Source organism: Salmo trutta, chromosome 8 (assembly GCF_901001165.1).
Source record: "Salmo trutta chromosome 8, fSalTru1.1, whole genome shotgun sequence".
Lineage (NCBI taxonomy): Eukaryota > Metazoa > Chordata > Actinopteri > Salmoniformes > Salmonidae > Salmo > Salmo trutta.
This window is the reverse complement of record NC_042964.1, coordinates 44362253-44386610: the sequence shown is the minus strand read 5'-3', so window position 1 is coordinate 44386610 and position 24358 is coordinate 44362253. Positions and strand designations below refer to the sequence as shown.

Here is a 24358-nt window from a genome sequence, read left to right as displayed (position 1 = left end):
CAGTCTGTCATAATGGGTGTTGCTAATAACACACCAATACCTGTCTGTCATAATGTGTTCTGCTAATAACACACCAATACCTGTCTGTCATAATGTGTTCTGCTAATAACACACCAATACCTGTCTGTCATAATGTGTGCTGCTAATAACACACCAATACCTGTCTGTCATAATGTGTGTTGCAGATAACACACCAATACCTGTCTGTCATAATGTGTTCTGCTAATAACACACCAATACCTGTCTGTCATAATGTGTTCTGCTAATAACACACCAATACCTGTCTGTCATAATGTGTGCTGCTAATAACACACCAATACCTGTCTGTCATAATGTGTGTTGCTAATAACACACCAATACCTGTCTGTCATAATGTGTGCTGCTAATAACACACCAATAGCTGTCTGTCATAATGTGTGTTGCTAATAACACACCAATACCAGTCTGTCATAATGTGTTCTGCTAATAACACACCAATACCTGTCTGTCATAATGTGTTCTGCTAATAACACACCAATACCTGTCTGTCATAATGTGTGCTGCTAATAACACACCAATACCTGTCTGTCATAATGTGTTCTGCTAATAACACACCAATACCTGTCTGTCATAATGTGTTCTGCTAATAACACACCAATACCTGTCTGTCATAATGTGTTCTGCTAATAACACACCAATACCTGTCTGTCATAATGTGTGCGTTGAGTCTTTTAGTACACGGATGTTATACATTGTTGTTCATATCATTCTATGAATGCTAAAATGCTCAAAACTGGCTGTGTGATTTGTGGAACGCCTCACGACTAGTGATGAATCTTATAGTGAATGTATGTGATGCAGTTAGAGCCTATCGATTAAATACTGGACAGTCAATGATCAGAAACTATTTTGCTTGTTCATTTTCACTGCAGCCTGTTCTCACACAGAAATATACAAGTGTATAGGCATACACACACACAGAATCCCCCACTCTCTCACACACACACACAGAACCCCCCCACACACACACCTTAGCTAATCTACAGAAGGATAAGTACACAGCTAGAGGCGTGTAAATAAACAGGTAATTTCAGGCTATCCCTGGGAAGATGAAATCAGAGGGCGGTGGGACAAGTGTGCTTGTTTGAACAGCCACTGTGTAACCAGCGATCTGTCTGAGAGAACCCCAGGCACCGTTTACTCTGCTGCATAGCATTATCGCTAACATTTACATTAACATACAGGAGGAGCTAGGTAAACAAACTAGGCAAAACATTAAAAAGTGTGTGTGTCTGTGTGAGTGACAGAGGGGGGCGTGGTTCTGTGGGGGGGTGGTTCTGTGTGAGTGAGAGAGGGGGGTGGTTCTGTGTGTGTGTTTCTGTGTGAGTGAGAGAGGGGGTTCTGTGTGTGTGTCTGAGTGAGTGAGAGGGGGGGTTCTGTGTGTGTGTCTGAGTGAGTGAGAGGGGGTGTTCTGTGTGTGTGAGAGAGGGGGGGGGTCTGTGTGTGTGTCTGTGTGAGAGAGGGGGGTGGAGAGAAAGAGAGTGAGATGGAAAAGAGAAATGAAGAAGATGAGTTTTAAAAAGACAGCTTTGATAGGAAATAGACTGAGGGAGAGAGAGAGAGAGAGAGAAGCAGGAGTGAGGAACAAAGGGAAAAAAGAAGAGCAAGACAGAGAGAGAGAGACAGAGAGAGAGAAGCCCTCTTGTGGCTAACACTTCACAGCCAATTGACCCATCTCTCACTCTCTCTGGCATTAGCACTGGGAGAGAGAGAGAGATCCTCCACACACTATATCCTTGGATGGGCACAGCCTCACTGTTTTTAATAGAGAGGGAACTTTCACACGTTCCCAGTATTCCAGAAAGCTATTTGCCAGGAAGCATATGGTTCCATTTAAAAACGCTATGGCAATGTTCAACACACACACCCCACAGGCAGTAACCTCAGCTCACACTCATGACCTCTGACCTATGTCATGGCTCAAAGAGAGGGCAATGTTGCACCTGGTGAAAGGCTGGAGGTGTCCCCTCTTTAGGTATTTATCCCCCTATAAAAGGTTACAGCAGCAGTCTAGCGTACTGATGTGTCTTAGCTTATTTTTGTTGTTTGGGTCTAATTGTGTTGCTGTCCTGGGGCTCTGTTTGTGAACAGAGTCCCAGGACCAGCTTGCTTATGGGTTCATCTCTCTGTAGGTAATGGCTTTGTTATAGAAGGTTTGGGAATCGCTTCCATTTAGGTGGTTGTAGAATTTAATGGCTCTTTACTGGATTTTGATAATTAGTGGGTATCTGCCTAATTCAGCTCTGCAGGCATTATTTGGTGTTACACGTTGTACAAAGAGGATATATTTGCAGAATTCTGCATGTAGAGTCTCAATTTGGATTTTGTCCCATTTAGTGAATTCTTGGTTGGTGAGCAGACCCCTCAACCATGAAGGGCAATTCCCCCTCCCTCCATCCCCCTGGGAGTTGTTTGAGTGTTTGGTGTGGAGGGCTCTGTCCTAACTTGTTTTCTTGATTCTGTCCTTGGATTTTTCTTTCAATTTTTATTTTCTATAGTGGAGGGTTAATGCACTAATTGTCTTAGCGGTATCCGCAGGTTTTTTCAAAGTTAGGGTGGAAGAGGACAGAGTTTTAGTTTCCTGGGGTTTAGAAGGTGTGGTGTGCGTGATGGCCTCTCAGCCTAGCACGGAGGAGACGCTGTCGATACGGCATGGATTCAGGTGTGTTCCTGAGAATGGAGTTAAGGTGGAGGAGACGCTGTCGATACGGCATGGATTCAGGTGTGTTCCTGAGAATGGAGTGAAGGTGGAGGAGGTTCTACTCACGGTCGGTGAACAGGTAGGAGCTGAATTTATAAGTTCCGCTTCCAGAATTTGGTGGGTAGGCTCATTGCTAGTGGAATATTTGTAAAAGGTGTGTTGGTGCCAATTTCGCCTCCTTCTACCACTTCGACAAGGGTAGTAGTCGCAAATTTGCCTCCGTTTATTACGGATGATCAAATCAGGAAAGAGCGGAGTTGTTTTGGTAAGTTTGCGGTTTTCGTGTACTGTCGGCAGGTTTTCAGGCAGATGCCGTTGGGGACCCCTTTGAGATAAAATCCCATTAACGGGATTGGTTGGCCAACAACCAGTGAGATATTACGGCGCGAAATTTAAAAAAAGAAAATCTCAAAATTAAAATTCAAGTATTATACGGCATTTTAAAGATACTCTACTCGTTAATCCAATCACATTGTCCGATTTCAAAAAGGCTTTACGGTGAAATCAAAACATTAGATTATTTTAGGATAGCACATTAGCAAAAAAAATAAAAAATCATTTCCAAGCACGGATAGCCGTCACAAAACAAGATATACAGCTAAAATTAAGCACTAACCTTTGACAATATTCATCAGATGACACTCCTAGGACATCATGTTAGACAATACATGCATTTTTTGTTCGATCAAGTTCATATTTATATCCAAAAACCCAATATTTACATTGGCGCGTGACGTTCAGAAAATGTTTTCTCCCCATAACTTGCGGTGAATAGGCACATACAGAAGAACTCATAAACGTTGACAAAATGTATAACAATTATTTAAAGAATTAGAGATAATCTACTCCTTTATGCAACCACTTTGTCAGATTTCTAAATAACTTTACGGAAAAAGCACATTGTTCAATATTCTGAGTACAGAACTTAGCCTTCAATGCTAAGCTATACAGTTAGCCTACAACCACGGCGTCGACAAATCTCTAAAAATATGTTCGAAATATTTTCTTACCTTTGCTGATCTTCGGCGGAATGCACTCCGAAGGGCACCCACTTCCACAAGAAATGTTCATTTGTTCTGCAAAGTCCATCATTTATGTCCAAATACGTCCGTTTTGTTGACCCATCCAGAACACTTTACAATGCCATGTGGCGTGGACGCAAATTCATAGACGAAATGTTCAAAAGTTCCATTACCGTTTGTTGAAACATGTCAAACGATGTTTACAATCAATCCTTTAGGGTATTTTTTAACGTAAAATTGCGATAATTTTACAACCGGGCAATAGGTATTCATCCCAGAAGAAAAATAACGAACAGCGAAGTCACGTGCATGCGCGTCACGAGACACCTGTCCTCAGACTGGCCAGTGATTGACTGAGCCATAATTTTCTGCCCGGTAACAGGTGACGGATGAAACCAGTTCCTAAAGATTGTTGACAGCCAATGGAAGAGTTAGGAGGTGCAACCTAAATCCTATGTCACTGTAGTTTTTCAAGGGATTCAAAAGAAAAACTACATTTCTAATTTTTCCCGCTTCCTGATTCAATTTTTCTCAGGTTTTTGCCATATGAGTTCTGTTATACTCACAGACACCATTCAAACAGTGTTTGAAACTTCAGAGTATTATCTATCCAAATCTACTAATAATATGCATATTCTATTTTCTGGGCCAGAGTAGTAACCTGTTTAAATTGGGTACGTTTTTCATCCGGCTGTGAAAATACTGCCCCCTATCCCAGACAGGTTAAGCGTGTTGTTTCGTTCTGGAGGCAAGTGTTCATGTTTCTGAATAACAATGAGCAACAGCTAAATGTGCATTTTAAAGTGAGGCATGGGGAGGGGCCCTACGCAGAGTTTGCCAGCACAGATAATCTACAGTGTTTTGAGTGTGGGGATTTGGGGCAAAAGAGCTTTGCGCGCCCACATAAAGGCCGTAGACAAGATGCGGCTACAAGTGCTAGTGGGGGAAAGAGGTCAACGTGCAAGGGGCAATGAGATACAGGCAGCAGAGGCTGGGCCTAGTCTTGCCAGTGATGGTGGGGTAGCTGAGGATGGGCCTAGTCATGCTATGGATGGGGGTGTAGATGAGGCTGGGCCTGGTCAGGTTATGGATGGTGTTGTAGATGAGGCTGGGTCTAGTCAGGTTATGCTAGTGGATGAGGAGAGTATAGTGGGGAAGTGTAAGAGACTAGGGGTGCAGGAGGGTGTCAAGAGGAAAAGGAAAAAGGGGGAGAAGAAAGAAGTTTGGAGGGGAGATGTGGTCAAAGGCACCAAGGAACCTTTGCCTGGTGCTGGGGGGGGACCCTGACCAGAGAGGAAGGGCAGGTGGTCAGGATGGGAGATGGAGATGAGGAGGAAGAAAATGAGTCTGAGACAGACTCCTCCTCAATGGGTGACAGCCAGTCAAGCAGAGGGGTCAAAGTATACGGTGAGGGAACTGACAAGTTTCCTGAATGAGACCTTGGGGGAAAAAAGTTCATCTTGAGGCCTTTCTTTCTGATCTGAGAAAGTTTGTAAGATCAGTACAACATGCTATGAAAAATGAGGGGCATGGTGTCCTCTCACCCAGGAAACGGTTTAGGTTGAGGAAGTGGGTCACAAAAGTGCATAAAAGGTCTACCTTCAGACACTGTTTAGATGAATAGTTTCTTTCTGGCACTAGGGCTTTCTGAGCTTTGCTATTGGTCTCTTTCTTTGCTGGCTTTCCTCCCACTTCTTACGGAGACTCATTGGGTAGGCTTGCTTATTATAAATGGTGCCAGAGATGAGGGAAAGAGGAGTGTGTTGGGGGAATATGTAAAACAAAAAAAAGTACAGGTGTTGTTTCTGTAGGAGACACATAGTGATGTGTTGAAGGAAGTCGATTGGGGGCTCTGGTAGAAAGGGGCAAGTGTGTTGAGCCATGGGACAAATCTTAGTGCAGGGGTGGCAGTCCTTTTTGTACCGGGTCTGTCTGTAAAAATGTGCTCCTCAAATGAGGTGTGTAGGGGTAGGCTGCTTGTTGTTAAAGCAGAAATTAACAACATGGGTTTTGTCTTTATAAATGTGTATGCACTTAACACAGGGAGAGAGAGAGAGGGGTTCTATTTGGGTGTCTTAGACAGGAACTCTCACAGGTAGCGCCTGAGGAGACGCTGGTGGTCGGCGGGGACTGGAACTGGGGAAGAGCCTCATTCAGGGTCAGTGGGAGTGTTAAGGGACATCATTAATCAGTTCGACCTAGTAGATGTTTGGAGAACTAAACATCCAAACACAAGACAGTATACATGGGTGAAGGTTTTTGGGGCTAGGGTGAGTGCAGCCCGACTTGATCGTTTTTACATGTCCAGGAATCAGAGCAATAGGCTGTTGGGCGCTACCATTCTCCCAGTGGGGTTTTCAGATCATCACATAACCATGGCTCGGCTGTCTATTTCACCAGGGCCTCGGCATGCATCCTATTGGAAGTTTAATGTAAAGCGTTTACAAGATGCTACTTTTGCTCAGGTTTCCAGACTTTTTGGGAAAGGTGAAGGCAGCAAAGAGAGGAGTATGAGTCTGAGTCAATAGTGGAATGTGGGGAAAGTCCAAATTCAGCTTTTCTGTCAAGAGTATACAGCTCTCTCATCCTCAGAAACTAGGAGAGTATTGGGAGAACTCGAGCGTAGTATTAGTGAGATGGATGTAGAGATGGTGGGGCAAGGAAATGTAGGCCTCCAGGCTAATTTAGCTGAATTACGTAGGGACCTGGGCAGTTTTTTCCGGTGTGATCCTATGTGTGCTCAGGTCTTGTTTGTAGAACTCCTTAAGCTCTCTCTGGCACAGAGTGATGAAATGGACATTCCTCTGTTGTCCCATGAACTGGCAGAGGCATTAACCCAGATGGCCCCTGGCCGTGCACCGGGGGTCGTTGGACTCCCAGTGGAGTTTTATAAAAGATTCTGGCGAATAATTGCACTGGACTTCTTTTGCGTGTTGCGTGAATGCGTCGGGGTCGGAGAGATGCCGATGAGCTGCCGTCGGGTGGCTCTGACTCTTCTGCCTAAAAAAGGGGACTTGTGTGAACTTAAGAACTGGAGGCCTGTGGCATTGCTCTGTGCGGACTACAAGATATTTGCCAAGGTCCTCTCTAACAGACTAAAGTCCCATCTGGACTCTATAGTACACAGGGACCAAACATATTGTGTACCGGGAGGCTCGTTCACGGATAACTTGTTCTTAATCAGGGACATGTTGGACTTATCGAGAGGTTCTAATGTGAACTTTGGACTGGTCTGAAGATGTTGTATGCTGGGGCGTCATGTATGGTCAAGGTGGGAGGGGGCTCAGTAGGCCAGTCTGGGTGAGACGGAGCATTAGACAAGGATGCCCTCTATCGGGGCAGTTATATACACTAGCCATTGAGCCTTTACGCAGGAGACTGCAGGGAGTGTGCTGGACAGGCATGGGTGTGTTGACAGGAGTAGCAGTGTCATATGCAGATGACGTTTCTGTGATGGTCAGGATATGCAGGCACTAGAGACTAGTGGTTGAGAAGGGCTTAAAATGTTGGGGATGTACCTGGGCTCGGAGAGGTGGGTCAGGAAGAACTGGAAGGGGCTGTCACAGGCAGTGGTGCCAAGACTGGCCAGGTAGAGGTGGCTCCTGTCCCAAGTGTCATATAGAGGGAGGGTGCTGATAATCAACAACCTGGTGGCATCTTCCCTGTGGCATAAACTTGCTGTCCTCAACCCCCCCGCCGGACTGCTTGCAGACCTGCAACGCAAGCTGGTGGACTTCTTCTGGTCGGGCCATCACTGGCTGAGGACGGCAGTGTTGTACATGACCGTCCACGGAGGAGGACAGGGCCTGGTGGAAATGGAGAGCAGGGTGGCTGCTTTCCGACTAGAGACTGCTGTACCATACTGATGTCGGCTGGAGGGAACCAGCATGCGTGCTGCTGAGAGCTGGCGGATTAGGGTTGGACCGGCAGCTATTCCTCATGAAGCTGGAGAGGCTGAGTACAGCAGGTCTCTCAGACTTTTACTCTGCAGTACTGAGGGCCTGGCAGCTGCTAAGGCCCACACGAGAACGGGGTGTGGAGCCTGGGCTGTTGGAGGAGCCTATCTTCCACAACCCAGCCATCCCTTTGAGATCGGTTCAGTCGGCCACGCTGCAGAGGCAACTGATGGCAGGGGGTTTACAAAGGCTGGGTGACCTGAGACTGCTGGGAGAGAAGGGGTGGAAAACCCTGGATGTCCTGGCACAACAAACAGGAATAACGTCTCTTAGGCTGCTGGAGAGATTCCTGGAGGAGGTCCAAGAGGAACTGTCTGAGCCGGTAAGGGGGGTGTTTGAGCGGCCACCAATGTATCCGCTACTGGCAATGGGGTCTGGAGGACTTGTTAGATTTTAACACTCCGAGCCTGGGGGAGTTTGAAGGGGTGGGAGGTAAAGCCCTCTACAACCTCTGCGTTAAGGTTAGGAACATTAGAAGCCTAACAGGAGTGAAGGCACATCAGTGGCAGGGGGTATGTGGGGAGGAAAGTATGGTGGGTTTTAGATGGAGGGGGCTTTACAAACCCCCAGTACCAAAGAGGTCAGGGGTCCTCCAGTGGAGGGTTCTTCATGGAGCCCTGGCCACTAACAGCTGGTTGGCACGGGTTGAACCGGGAGTCGGGCAGGGGTGTCCTTTCTGTGTTATGAGAGAAACTGTGATTCATGTGTTTTCTGTGTGCACCAGGTTAATGCCATTAATGTCTCTGTTGGAATGTCTGTGTGAGAGGTTGGGGGTGGGTTTTACTGTTGGGGTGTTTAAAATGGGATACAGGTATTCAAATAAGGAGAAGGCCAAATGTGTTTTGTTGAATTTTCTGTTTGCTCAGGCAAAGTTATCTATTTGGCTAACAAGGAGAAACAGGGTCAAAGATGGGGGGATAACAGACCCTTTACTATTGCTTAATGGGATGGTCTCTGCGCGCCTTAGGGTGGATTTTGAGTTCTATAAAATGATAAAGTGTGGAGATGTTCCAGGAGATATGGTGTAACGGGGGGGGGGGGGGGGGGGTCTGTCTGTATAGCTGGGGAAGATGTTTCAGGAGATATGGTGTAACGGGGGGTGGGGGCTGTCTGTATAGCTGGGGAAGATGTTCCAGGAGATATGGTGTGTCGGGGGGTGGGGGCTGTCTGTATAGCTGGGGAAGATGTTTCAGGAGATATGGTGTGTTGGGGGGCTGTCTGTATAGCTGGGGAAGATGTTTTAGGAGATATGGTGTAATGGGGGGTGGGGGCTGTCTGTATAGCTGGGGAAGATGTTCCAGGAGATATGGTGTAACGGGGAGTGGGGGCTGTCTGTATAGCTGGGGAAGATGTTCCAGGAGATATGGTGTAACGGGGGGGGGGGGGCTGTCTGTATAGCTGGGGAAGATGTTCCAGGAGATATGGTGTAATGGGGGGTGGGGGCTGTCTGTATAGCTGGGGAAGATGTTCCAGGAGATATGGTGTAACGGGGAGTGGGGGCTGTCTGTATAGCTGGGGAAGATGTTCCAGGAGATATGGTGTAACGGGGGGGGGGGGGGCTGTCTGTATAGCTGGGGAAGATGTTCCAGGAGATATGGTGTAACGGGGGGGGGGCTGTCTGTATAGCTGGGGAAGATGTTTCAAGAGATATGGTGTGTTGGGGGGGCTGTCTGTATAGCTGGGGAAGATGTTCCAGGAGATATGGTGTAACGGGGAGTGGGGGCTGTCTGTATAGCTGGGGAAGATGTTCCAGGAGATATGGTGTAACGGGGGGGGGGGGGCTGTCTGTATAGCTGGGGAAGATGTTCCAGGAGATATGGTGTAATGGGGGGTGGGGGCTGTCTGTATAGCTGGGGAAGATGTTCCAGGAGATATGGTGTAACGGGGAGTGGGGGCTGTCTGTATAGCTGGGGAAGATGTTCCAGGAGATATGGTGTAACGGGGGGGGGGGGGGCTGTCTGTATAGCTGGGGAAGATGTTCCAGGAGATATGGTGTAACGGGGGGGGGGCTGTCTGTATAGCTGGGGAAGATGTTTCAAGAGATATGGTGTGTTGGGGGGGCTGTCTGTATAGCTGGGGAAGATGTTCCAGGAGATATGGTGTAACGGGGGGTGGGGGCTGTCTGTATAGCTGGGGAAGATGTTCCAGGAGATATGGTTTAACGGGGGGGGGGGGGGCTGTCTGTATAGCTGGGGAAGATGTTTCAAGAGATATGGTGTGTTGGGGGGGCTGTCTGTATAGCTGGGGAAGATGTTCCAGGAGATATGGTGTAACGGGGGGGGGGGCTGTCTGTATAGCTGGGGAAGATGTTTCAAGAGATATGGTGTGTTGGGGGGGCTGTCTGTATAGCTGGGGAAGATGTTTTGGATATACGGTTGTAGAAGTGGTGAGGTTTTGGTTATTGTGATGTGTGGTGGTGTTTAGTATCGTGGGGTAGAGGGCAAGGTGAGTATGGTACATTAATGCAGTACAGTACAGGATATACTTAGGTGTTTTCTTTTAAGGGGGGGGGTTAATAAAATTAGAATGTTTCATCTCCCTCACTCACTCACTCACTCACTCACTCACTCACTCGAGAGAGAGAGGTGTAACCTTTCCATCCCCTGCTGTTCCTGTCTGCAGCATAGAGGGACCTAGAGAGAACATGGTACACACACATTATACACACGTGTGTATGTGGCATCTGTGTTGCTGAGGTGTATAAGAAGCTTGTCTGGTAGAACAGGGCTTCTCAACCTCGGTCCTGGCCCCTCCCCCTGGGTGCACGTTTTGCTTTTTGCCATAGCACCACACAGCTGATTCAAATTACCAACTCATCATCAAGTTTTTATTATTTAAATCAGCTGTCTAGTGCTAGAGCAAAAAACTAAATGAGGTTGAGAACCCCTGTGCACCCAGGAAGAGGAACCCGGACTGAGGTTGAGAACCCCTGTGCACCCAGGAAGAGGAACCAGGACTGTGGTTGAGAACCCCTGTGCACCCAGGAAGAGGAACCAGGACTGAGGTTGAGAACCCCTGTGCACCCAGGAAGAGGAACCCGGACTGAGGTTGAGAACCCCTGTGCACCCAGGAAGAGGAACCCGGACTGAGGTTGAGAACCCCTGTGCACCCAGGAAGAGGAACCCGGACTGAGGTTGAGAACCCCTGTGCACCCAGGAAGAGGAACCAGGACTGAGGGTGAGAACCCCTGTGCACCCAGGAAGAGGAACCAGGACTGAGGGTGAGAACCCCTGTGCACCCAGGAAGAGGAACCAGGACTGAGGGTGAGAACCCCTGTGCACCCAGGAAGAGGAACCAGGACTGAGGGTGAGAACCCCTGTGCACCCAGGAAGAGGAACCAGGACTGAGGGTGAGAACCCCTGTGCACCCAGGAAGAGGAAACCCGGACTGAGGGTGAGAACCCCTGTGCACCCAGGAAGAGGAACCAGGACTGAGGGTGAGAACCCCTGTGCACCCAGGAAGAGGAACCAGGACTGAGGGTGAGAACCCCTGTGCACCCAGGAAGAGGAACCAGGACTGAGGGTGAGAACCCCTGTGCACCCAGGAAGAGGAACCAGGACTGTGGTTGAGAACCCCTGTGCACCCAGGAAGAGGAACCAGGACTGAGGGTGAGAACCCCTGTGCACCCAGGAAGAGGAACCAGGACTGAGGGTGAGAACCCCTGTGCACCCAGGAAGAGGAACCAGGACTGAGGGTGAGAACCCCTGCGGTAGAAGAGGGGGTTGTTTTCCCACAAGAGACACTTCACATGAATGAGGTTCCATTGATTTTCTGCCGGCAGAACCATGTCCAATGCATACAGAGATGGGTCAATTCAATGGTTACGGCTCACTGAATCATAAACACACACTCGGGTATACACAGACACCTGCATATTCACACAGAATTTATAGGAATACATTACAAACAATAACTCAAATGAAACAAGCATTTATAAATTGACACACAACTCTCTCCTGTTTATGCCATATAAGAATAGCATAAAGAGCTGTGTGTGTGCATGAATTTGTGTACGGTGTGTGTGTGTGTGGGGGTATGTGTGTTTGTGTTCAGTGTACATGTTTGTGTTCAGTGTACCCAGTAGTAAACAGTGGGCTCTGCCTGCTTTACAACCATCCCATAACTTCCCATAACCTCCCACTAATAGAACTGACACAGCTTCTAGCCTGTTAACCATCTCTCTCTTTCTACCTCCATGCTTCAGTCTCCCTTTCTGTCCTCTTACCTTTCTCTCTTATTCTATGTCTGTCAAGAATGCTTCTTCCTCTCTCTACCTTCCTCTACCTCCCTCCTCTATATCTACTTCTACCTCTCTCCTCTATACCTTCCTCCTCTATATCTACCTCTACCTCCCTCCTCTATACCTCCTCTACCTCTGTCCTCTATACCCCTCTCCTCTTCCTCTCTCCTCCACACCTCCCTCCTCCTCTATACCTCCCTCCTCCTCCATACCTCCCTCCTCCTCTATACCTCCCTCTACATCTCTCTCTACCTCTCTCCTCTATACCTTCCTCTACCTCTCTCCTCTATACCTTCCTCTACCTCCCTCCTCTATATCTACCTCTACCCTCTATACCTTCCTCTACCTCTCTCCTCTATACCTTCCTCCTCTATATCTACCTCTCTCCTCTATATCTTCCTCTACCTCCCTCCACCTCCCTCTACTGCCCTCCTCTATACCTCCCTTTACCTCCGTCCTCCTCTACCTCCGTCCTCTACTGCTCCTCTATACCCCTCTCCTCTTCCTCTCTCCTCCTCTTCCTCTCTCCTCCTCCCTCCTCCATACCTCCCTCCTCCTCTATACCTCCCTCCTCCTCTATACCTCCCTCCTCCTCTATACCTCCCTCCTCCTCTATACCTCCCTCCTCCTCTATACCTCCCTCCCTCCTCTATACCTCCCTCCTCCTCCATACCTCCCTCCTCCTCTATACCTCCCTCCTCCTCTATACCTCCCTCCTCCTCCATACCTCCCTCCTCCTCTATACCTCCCTCTACCTCTATACCTCCCTCCTCCTCTATACCGCCCTCCTCCTCTATACCGCCCTCCTCCTCTATACCGCCCTCCTCCTCTATACCTCCCTCCTCCTCTATACCTCCCTCCCTCCTCTATACCTCCTCCACCTCTATACCTCCCTCCTCCTCTATACCTCCCTCCTCCTCTATACCTCCCTCTACCTCTATACCTCCCTCCTCCTCTATACCTCCCTCCTCCTCTATACCTCCCTCTACATCTCTCCTCTATACCTTCCTCTACCTCTCTCCTCTATACCTTCCTCTACCTCCCTCCTCTATATCTACCTCTACCCTCTATACCTTCCTCTACCTCTCTCCTCTATACCTTCCTCCTCTATATCTACCTCTCTCCTCTATATCTTCCTCTACCTCCCTCCACCTCCCTCTACTGCCCTCCTCTATACCTCCCTTTACCTCCGTCCTCCTCTACCTCCGTCCTCTACTGCTCCTCTATACCCCTCTCCTCTTCCTCTCTCCTCCTCCATACCTCCCTCCTCCTCTATACCTCCCTCCTCCTCTATACCTCCCTCCTCCTCTATACCTCCCTCCCTCCTCTATACCTCCCTCCTCCTCTATACCTCCCTCCTCCTCTATACCTCCCTCCTCCTCTATACCTCCCTCCTCCTCTATACCTCCCTCCTCCTCTATACCTCCCTCCTCCTCTATACCTCCCTCCTCCTCCATACCTCCCTCCTCCTCTATACCTGCCTCCTCCTCTATACCTCCTCCACCTCCCTCCCTTTACTACCTTCCTCCCCTCGATCTCTACTCTTTTCTCCCTTCCCCCTCTTCTCTCTCCCTCAGTCTTTCTCCATAGTAAAATCAAACAGCTTCATGTTACTCCTGCATGCTCTTTTTATTGGTTTTATTTAACTAGGCAAGTCAGTTATTGCATCCTCCAATAAAACTGTAGTAAACACCAGCATGACAATCCACGCACCTCCGCCCCCCGCCCGACACGAGTAATGGTGTGTGTGGCCACTGTAACATCATTCAGGTGGGGAAATGTGTAGAGAATGGCCCAGCGCTGTAAGTCTTGATGATGAGTGTGTTGTTTAGTGGATACTATATCTTGGTGACTAGTGTAATATATACAGGGTGTTGTTTAGTGGATACTATATCTTGGTGACTAGTGTAATATATACAGGGTGTTGTTTAGTGGATACTACATCTTGGTGACTAGTGTAATATATACAGGGTGTTGTTTAGTGGATACTATATCTTGGTGACTAGTGTAATATATACAGGGTGTTGTTTAGTGGATACTACATCTTGGTGACTAGTGTAATATATACAGGGTGTTGTTTAGTGGATACTATAGCTTGGTGACTAGTGTAATATATACAGGGTGTTGTTTAGTGGATACTATATCTTGGTGACTAGTGTAATATATACAGGGTGTTGTTTAGTGGATACTACATCTTGGTGACTAGTGTAATATATACAGGGTGTTGTTTAGTGGATACTATATCTTGGTGACTAGTGTAATATATACAGGGTGTTGTTTAGTGGATACTATATCTTGGTGACTAGTGTAATATATACAGGGTGTTGTTTAGTGGATACTATATCTTGGTGACTAGTGTAATATATACAGAGTGTTGTTTAGTGGATACTATATCTTGGTGACTAGTGTAATATATACAGAGTGTTGTTTAGTGGATACTATATCTTGGTGACTAGTGTAATATATACAGGGTGTTGTTTAGTGGATACTATATCTTGGTGACTAGTGTAATATATACAGGGTGTTGTTTAGTGGATACTACATCTTGGTGACTAGTGTAATATATACAGGGTGTTGTTTAGTGGATACTATATCTTGGTGACTAGTGTAATATATACAGGGTGTTGTTTAGTGGATACTATATCTTGGTGACTAGTGTAATATATACAGGGTGTTGTTTAGTGGATACTATATCTTGGTGACTAGTGTAATATATACAGGGTGTTGTTTAGTGGATACTATATCTTGGTGACTAGTGTAATATATACAGGGTGTAGTTTAGTGGATACTATATATTGGTGACTAGTGTAATATATACAGGGTGTTGTTTAGTGGATACTATATCTTGGTGACTAGTGTAATATATACAGGGTGTTGTTTAGTGGATACTATAGCTTGGTGACTAGTGTAATATATACAGGGTGTTGTTTAGTGGATACTATATCTTGGTGACTAGTGTAATATATACAGGGTGTTGTTTAGTGGATACTATATCTTGGTGACTAGTGTAATATATACAGGGTGTTGTTTAGTGGATACTATATCTTGGTGACTAGTGTAATATATACAGGGTGTTGTTTAGTGGATACTATAGCTTGGTGACTAGTGTAATATATACAGGGTGTTGTTTAGTGGATACTATAGCTTGGTGACTAGTGTAATATATACAGGGTGTTGTTTAGTGGATACTACATCTTGGTGACTAGTGTAATATATACAGGGTGTTGTTTAGTGGATACTACATCTTGGTGACTAGTGTAATATATACAGGGTGTTGTTTAGTGGATACTATATCTTGGTGACTAGTGTAATATATACAGGGTGTTGTTTAGTGGATACTACATCTTGGTGACTAGTGTAATATATACAGGGTGTTGTTTAGTGGATACTACAGCTTGGTGACTAGTGTAATATATACAGGGTGTTGTTTAGTGGATACTATAGCTTGGTGACTAGTGTAATATATACAGGGTGTTGTTTAGTGGATACTGTATCTTGGTGACTAGTGTAATATATACAGGGTGTTGTTTAGTGGATACTACATCTTGGTGACTAGTGTAATATATACAGGGTGTTGTTTAGTGGATACTACATCTTGGTGACTAGTGTAATATATACAGGGTGTTGTTTAGTGGATACTATATCTTGGTGACTAGTGTAATATATACAGGGTGTTGTTTAGTGGATACTATATCTTGGTGACTATTGTAATATATACAGGGTGTTGTTTAGTGGATACTATATCTTGGTGACTAGTGTAATATATACAGGGTGTAGTTTAGTGGATACTACATCTTGGTGACTAGTGTAATATATACAGGGTGTTGTTTAGTGGATACTACATCTTGGTGACTAGTGTAATATATACAGGGTGTTGTTTAGTGGATACTATATCTTGGTGACTAGTGTAATATATACAGGGTGTTGTTTAGTGGATACTACATCTTGGTGACTAGTGTAATATATACAGGGTGTTGTTTAGTGGATACTATAGCTTGGTGACTAGTGTAATATATACAGGGTGTTGTTTAGTGGATACTACATCTTGGTGACTAGTGTAAAATATACAGGGTGTTGTTTAGTGGATACTATATCTTGGTGACTAGTGTAATATATACAGGGTGTTGTTTAGTGGATACTATATCTTGGTGACTATTGTAATATATACAGGGTGTTGTTTAGTGGATACTATATCTTGGTGACTAGTGTAATATATACAGGGTGTAGTTTAGTGGATACTACATCTTGGTGACTAGTGTAATATATACAGGGTGTTGTTTAGTGGATACTATATCTTGGTGACTAGTGTAATATATACAGGGTGTTGTTTAGTGGATACTATATCTTGGTGACTAGTGTAATATATACAGGGTGTTGTTTAGTGGATACTACATCTTGGTGACTAGTGTAATATATACAGGGTGTTGTTTAGTGGATACTATATCTTGGTGACTAGTGTAATATATACAGGGTGTTGTTTAGTGGATACTATAGCTTGGTGACTAGTGTAATATATACAGGGTGTTGTTTAGTGGATACTATATCTTGGTGACTAGTGTAATATATACAGGGTGTTGCTTAATGGATACTATATCTTGGTGACTAGTGTAATATATACAGGGTGTTGTTTAGTGGATACTATATCTTGGTGACTAGTGTAATATATACAGGGTGTTGTTTAGTGGATACTATATCTTGGTGACTAGTGTAATATATACACAGGGTGTTGTTTAGTGGATACTATATCTTGGTGACTAGTGTAATATATACACAGGGTGTAGTTTAGTGGATACTATATCTTGGTGACTAGTGTAATATATACAGGGTGTTGTTTAGTGGATACTATAGCTTGGTGACTAGTGTAATATATACAGGGTGTTGTTTAGTGGATACTATATCTTGGTGACTAGTGTAATATATACAGGGTGTTGTTTAGTGGATACTATATCTTGGTGACTCGTGTAATATATACAGGGTGTTGTTTAGTGGATACTATATCTTGGTGACTAGTGTAATATATACAGGGTGTTGTTTAGTGGATACTATATCTTGGTGACTAGTGTAATATATACAGGGTGTAGTTTAGTGGATACTACATCTTGGTGACTAGTGTAATATATACAGGGTGTAGTTTAGTGGATACTATATCTTGGTGACTAGTGTAATATATACAGGGTGTTGTTTAGTGGATACTATATCTTGGTGACTAGTGTAATATATACAGGGTGTTGTTTAGTGGATACTATATCTTGGTGACTAGTGTAATATATACAGGGTGTTGTTTAGTGGATACTACATCTTGGTGACTAGTGTAATATATATAGGGTGTTGTTTAGTGGATACTACATCTTGGTGACTAGTGTAATATATACAGGGTGTTGTTTAGTGGATACTATATCTTGGTGACTAGTGTAATATATACAGGGTGTTGTTTAGTGGATACTACATCTTGGTGAAAATTGTAATATATACAGGGTGTTGTTTAGTGGATACTATATCTTGGTGACTAGTGTAATATATACAGGGTGTTGTTTAGTGGATACTATATCTTGGTGACTAGTGTAATATATACAGGGTGTAGTTTAGTGGATACTACATCTTGGTGACTAGTGTAATATATACAGGGTGTTGTTTAGTGGATACTATATCTTGGTGACTATTGTAATATATACAGGGTGTTGTTTAGTGGATACTATATCTTGGTGACTAGTGTAATATATACAGGGTGTTGTTTAGTGGATACTATATCTTGGTGACTAGTGTAATATATACAGGGTGTTGTTTAGTGGATACTATATCTTGGTGACTAGTGTAATATATACAGGGTGTTGTTTAGTGGATACTATATCTTGGTGACTAGTGTAATATATACAGGGTGTTGTTTAGTGGATACTATATCTTGGTGACTAGTGTAATATATACAGGGTGTTGTTTAGTGGATACTACATCTTGTTGACTAGTGTAATATATATAGGGTGTTGTTTAGTGGATACTACATCTTGGTGACTAGTGTAATATATACAGGGTGTTGTTTAGTGGATACTACATCTTGGTGACTAGTGTAATATATACAGGGTGTTGTTTAGTGGATACTATATCTTGGTGACTAGTGTAATATATACAGGGTGTTGTTTAGTGGATACTATATCTTGGTGACTAGTGTAATATATACAGGGTGTTGTTTAGTGGATACTATATCTTGGTGACTAGTGTAATATATACAGGGTGTTGTTTAGTGGATACTATATCTTGGTGACTAGTGTAATATATACAGGGTGTTGTTTAGTGGATACTACATCTTGGTGACTAGTGTAATATATATAGGGTGTTGTTTAGTGGATACTACATCTTGGTGACTAGTGTAATATATACAGGGTGTTGTTTAGTGGATACTATATCTTGGTGACTAGTGTAATATATACAGGGTGTTGTTTAGTGGATACTACATCTTGGTGAAAATTGTAATATATACAGGGTGTTGTTTAGTGGATACTATATCTTGGTGACTAGTGTAATATATACAGGGTGTTGTTTAGTGGATACTATATCTTGGTGACTAGTGTAATATATACAGGGTGTAGTTTAGTGGATACTACATCTTGGTGACTAGTGTAATATATACAGGGTGTTGTTTAGTGGATACTATATCTTGGTGACTATTGTAATATATACAGGGTGTTGTTTAGTGGATACTATATCTTGGTGACTAGTGTAATATATACAGGGTGTTGTTTAGTGGATACTATATCTTGGTGACTAGTGTAATATATACAGGGTGTTGTTTAGTGGATACTACATCTTGGTGAATATTGTAATATATACAGGGTGTTGTTTCTGGTGCAGGCAGTGTATTGCCAAGATAAATCGTAGCCACACACACACACACACACACACACACACACACACACACAATATTGTGTAAATAATCTGTGACTTACATACAGTTGAAGTCGGAACTTTACATGCACCTTAGCCAAATACATTTAAACTCAGTATTTCACAATTCCTGACATTTAATCCTAGTAAACATTCCCTGTCTTAGGTCAGTTAGGATCACCACTTTATTTTAAGAATGTGAAATGTCAGAATAATAGTAGAGAGAATGATTTATTTCAGCTTTTATTTCTTTCATCACATTCCCAGTGGGTCAGAAGTTTACATACACTCAATTAGTATTTGGTAACATTGCCTTAAAAATGTTTAATGTGGGTCAAACATTTCAGGTAGCCTTCCACAAGCTTCCCACAATAAGTTGGGTGAATGTTGGCCCATTCCTCCTGACAGAGCTGGTGTAACTGAGTCTGGTTTGTAGGCCTCCTTGCTCGCACACACTTTTTCAGTTCTGCCCACACATTTTCTATAGGATTGAGGTCAGGGCTTTGTGATGGCCACTCCAATACCTTGACATCATTGCCATTTTGACCCAACTTTGGAAGTATGCTGTGGGGTCATTGTCCATTTGGAAGACCCATTTGCGACCAAGCTTTAACTTCCTGACTGATGTCTTGAGATGTTGCTTCAATATATCCACATAATTTTCCATCCTCATGAAGCCATCTAGTTTGTGAAGTGCACCAGTCCCTCCTGCAGCAAAAAACCCCCACAACATGATGCTGCCACCCCCGTGCTTCACGGTTGGGATGGTGTTCGTTGGCTTGCAAGCCTCCACCTTTTTCCTCCAAACATAACGATGGTCATTATGGCCAAACAGTTCTATTATTTTTTTTCATCAGACCAGAGGACATTTCTCCAAAAAGTATGATCTTTGTCCCCATGTGCAGTTACAAACCGTAGTCGGGCTTTTTTATGGCGGTTTTGGAGCAGTGGCTTCTTCCTTGCTGAGCGGCCTTTCAGGTTGTGTCGATATAGGACTCGTTTTACTGTGGATATAGATATTTTTGTACCGGTTTCCTCCAGCATCTTCACAAGGTCCTTTGCTGTTGTTCTGGGATTGATTTGCACTTCTCACACCAAAGTACGTTCATCTCTAGGAGACAGAACGCGTCTCCTTCCTGAGCGGTATGACGGCTGCGTGGTCCCATGGTGTTTATACTTGCACACTATTGTTTGTACAGATGAACGTGGTACCTTCAGGCGTTTGGAAATTGCTCCCAAGGATGAACCAGACTTGTGGAGGTCTACAATTTCTGAGGTCTTGGCTGATTTCTTTTGATTTTCCCATGATGTCAAGCAAAGAGGCACTGAGTTTGAAGGTAGGCTTTGAACAGTATAGTGTAGAACAGAACAGTGTGTAGTACAGAACAGTTTGTAGTAAAGAATAGTGTGTAGTAAAGAACAGTGTAGAACAGAATAGTGTGTAGTAAATAATAGTGGGTAGTACAGAATAGTGTAGAACCGAACAGTGAAACAGCATAGTGTAGAACAGAACAGTGTGTAGCACAGTATAGTGTAGAACAGGAGTGTGTTGTACAGTATACTGTAGAACAGAATAGTGTCGAACAGAACAGTAGGCAGTACAGAATAGTGTGTAGTACAGAATAGTGTAGAACAGTATGTACAACAGTATAGTGTAGAACAGAACAGCGTAGAACAGAATAGTGTGTAATAAAGAAGTGTGTAGTACAGTATAGTGTAGAACAGAAGTGTCGAACAGAACAGTGTGTAGAACAGTATAGTGTAGAACAGAACAGTGTGTAGAACAGTATAGTGCAGAACAGAACAGTGTGTAGTACAGTATAGTGTAGAACAGAACAGTGTGTAGTACAGTATAGTGTAGAACAGAACAGTGTGTAGAACAGTATAGTGCAGAACAGAACAGTGTGTAGAACAGTATAGTGCAGAACAGAACAGTGTGTAGTACAGTATAGTGTAGAACAGAACAGTGTGTAGAACAGTATAGTGTAGAACAGAACAGTGTGTAGAACAGTATAGTGTAGAACAGAAGTGTCGAACAGAACAGTGTGTAGAACAGTATAGTGTAGAACAGAACAGTGTGTAGAACAGTATAGTGCAGAACAGAACAGTGTGTAGTACAGTATAGTGTAGAACAGAACAGTGTGTAGAACAGTATAGTGTAGAACAGAACAGTGTGTAGAACAGTAGTGTAGAACAGAACAGTGTGTAGAACAGTATAGTGTAGAACAGAACAGTGTGTAGAACAGTATAGTGTAGAACAGAACAGTGTGTTGTACAGTATAGTGTAGAACAGAACAGTGTGTAGAACAGTATAGTGTAGAACAGAACAGTGTGTAGAACAGTATAGTGTAGAACAGAACAGTGTGTAGAACAGTAGTGTAGAACAGAACAGTGTGTAGAACAGTATAGTGTAGAACAGAACAGTGTGTAGAACAGTATAGTGTAGAACAGAACAGTGTGTTGTACAGTATAGTGTAGAACAGAACAGTGTGTTGTACATAAGCGTAGAACAGAATGGTGTGTAGTACAGAAATGTAGAACAGAAGTGTGTAGTAAAGTATACAGTAGAACAGAATAGTGTCGAACAGAACAGCGTAGAACAAAATAGTGTGTAGCAAAGAAGTGTGTAGTACAGTATAGTGTAGAACAGAATAGTGTGTCGAACAGAATAGTGTGTAGCACAGAATAGTGTGTAATACAGAATAGTGTGTAGTACAGAATATTGTAGAACAGTGTGTAGTAAAGAATAGTGTGTAGTTCAGAATAGTGTGTAGTACAGTAGTGTAGTACAGAAGTGTGTAGTACAGAATAGTGTGCAGTACAGAATAGTGTGTAGTACAGTATAGTGTAGAACAGAACAGTATAGTGTAGAACAGAACAGTATAGTGTAGAAAAGAACAGTGTGTAGTACAGAATAGTGTAGTACATAATAGTGTAGCACAGAACCGTGTGAAGTACCAAATAGTGTAGAACAGAATTGTGTGTAGAACAGAATAGTGTGTAGTACATAAGTGTATAGTACAGAACAGTGTATAGTACAGAACAGTGTAGAACAGAATAGTGTGTAGAACATAGTGTGTAGTACAGAACAGTGTGTAGAACATAATAGTGTATAGTACAGAACAGTGTAGAACAGAATAGTGTGTAGTACAGAATCGTGTGCAGTACATAATAGTGTGTAGTACAGTATAGTGTAGAACAGAACAGTATAGTGTAGAACAGAACAGTATAGTGTAGAAAAGAACAGTGTGTAGTACAGAATAGTGTGTAGTACAGAATAGTGTGTAATACAGCATGGTGTCGACCAGAACTGTGTGTAGTACAGTATAGTGTGGAACAGAAGTGTGTAGTACAGTATAGTGTAGTTCATAATAGTGTAGCACAGAACCGTGTGAAGTACCAAATAGTGTAGAACAGAATTGTGTGTAGAACAGAATAGTGTGTAGTACATAAGTGTATAGTACAGAACAGTGTATAGTACAGAACAGTGTAGAACAGAATAGTGTGTAGAACATAGTGTGTAGTACAGAACAGTGTGTAGAACATAATAGTGTATAGTACAGAACAGTGTAGAACAGAATAGTGTGTAGTACAGAATCATGTGCAGTACATAATAGTGTGTAGTACAGAATCATGTGCAGTATATAATAGTGTGTGGTACAGAATAGTGTGTAGTACATAATAGTGTGTAGTACAGAACAGAACAGTGTAGAACAGAATAGTGTGTAGTACAGAATCATGTGCAGTACATAATAGTGTGTGGTACATAATAGTGTGTAGTACAGAACAGTGTAGTACAGAACAGTGTAGAACAGAACAGTGTAGAACAGAACAGTGTGTTGTCACCTGCTGGTTGACGCGGCAGTGTGAGGGCCCGTGGTGGACGAGGATACGGACGATGTCGACGTCCCCGCGCCAGGCGGCCAGGTGCAAGGGGAAGCAGCCCTTACTGTCAGCCACATTGGTGGAGGCTTCAAACTGGAGCAACTTCAACACCACGTCCCTGAGGGGGGAAGGAGGGGGGAGGAGGATGGGGGAAGGATGGCAGAAGGGGATAGAGAGAGAGGAGAGCAGTAAGGGGAGTGAGAGAGAGTAAGGGAGATAGAGGGAAGAGATGGAATAGAGAGATGGAATAGAGAGAGGGGGGAAAGATGGGGAGAGAAAGGCAAGAAAGCGTAAAGAAAGAGAGAAAGAAGAGGAGAGGGAAAAGAAACAGAAAGAGAGCGAGAAAGAACCAAATGGAAACAGAGCGAGAAGGGGGAGAGAGAAAGAAAAGCATAAGTACTTTACTTGGCCTGAATCATAATGCCAGCTGCATAACCGAGGCTGCCTTGAATGTTTATATGTGTGTGGATTCAAATCATTAATAGCATTAGCTGGACTGAAATTAACTCTTCACATTGAAAGAATTCAGTTTGTTGCTTCACCTTTTAGAACGCCACGTTCACATTGAGTGTGTCCCTAATGGCCCCCTATTCCCTATATAGTGCACTACTACGGTATATAGGGAATAGTGTGCAATTTAGGATGCATCCATTGTCAAAACTCAACGGTCTAAAAGTGTACAGTTAAATGGTTAGTTCCCTCCTTGTTCCCCCTCATCTAAAGTTCTAAATCACTTCTCTAAGTGTGTGTTGGTGACCTTGTTTTTCACTTGGAGCCTGTACTTTTCACTCTCCCTCCTTCGCTCTCACTCTCTCCCTTTGTCTCTGTCTCCTCTCTCCCTCCCTGCTTCGCTCTCTCTCCCTCCCTGCTTCGTTCTCTCTCCTTCTCTCCCTCCTTCGCTCTCCTTCTCTCCCTCCTTCGCTCTCACTCTCTCCCTTTATCTCTGTCTCCTCTCTCTCCCTGCTTCGCTCTCTCTCCTCCTCTCCCTGTTTCGCTCTCTCTCTCCTTCTCTCCCTGCTTCGCTCTCTCCCTCCTTCTCTCCCTGCTTCGCTCTCTATCCTTCTCTCCCTGCTTCGCTCTCTATCCTTCTCCCCCTGCTTCGCTCTCTCCCTCCTTCTCCCCCTGCTTCGCTCTCTCCCTCCTTCTCCCCCTGCTTCGCTCTCTCCCTCCTTCTCCCCCTGCTTCGCTCTCTCCCTCCTTCTCCCCCTGCTTCGCTCTCTCCCTCCTTCTCCCCCTGCTTCGCTCTCTCCCTCCTTCTCCCCCTGCTTCGCTCTCTCCCTCCTTCTCCCCCTGCTTCGCTCTCTCCCTCCTTCTCCCCCTGCTTCGCTCTCTCCCTCCTTCTCCCCCTGCTTCGCTCTCTCCCTCCTCCACCCCCTGTTTCGCTCTCTCCCTCCTTCTCCCCCTGCTTTGCTCTCTCCCTCCTTCGCTCTCTCTCTCCTTCTCCCCCTCTCTCCTTCTCCCCCTCTCTCCCTCTCTCCTCTACTGCAGCTGTTCTAAAGAAGGAAATACACATTATTGCCTCCAAAGCACAGCGTTAATCCGACGGTTTGGCTGAGCAGGGCTAGCCATCAGACTCATCTTAATCCAACAGTGGGAAAAGGGGATTTTTGTGTGTGTGTGTGTGTGAGAGAGAGAATGT

At 44.4% G+C, this 24358-nt stretch overlaps 1 protein-coding gene across 4 annotated transcripts in view; it reads right to left on the bottom strand.

Annotated features, from left to right (window-relative positions):
• The window catches only part of LOC115199072 (ankyrin repeat and sterile alpha motif domain-containing protein 1B), a 310469-nt gene that overhangs the window by 226061 nt on the left and 60050 nt on the right, over nt 1-24358 (bottom strand). For all 4 annotated transcript variants that reach the window (XM_029761613.1, XM_029761611.1, XM_029761614.1 and 1 more), the window contains exon 3: nt 22681-22837. In XM_029761613.1, coding sequence (XP_029617473.1) covers nt 22681-22837 — 157 coding nt within the window. The remainder of the gene's footprint in view (nt 1-22680; nt 22838-24358) is intronic.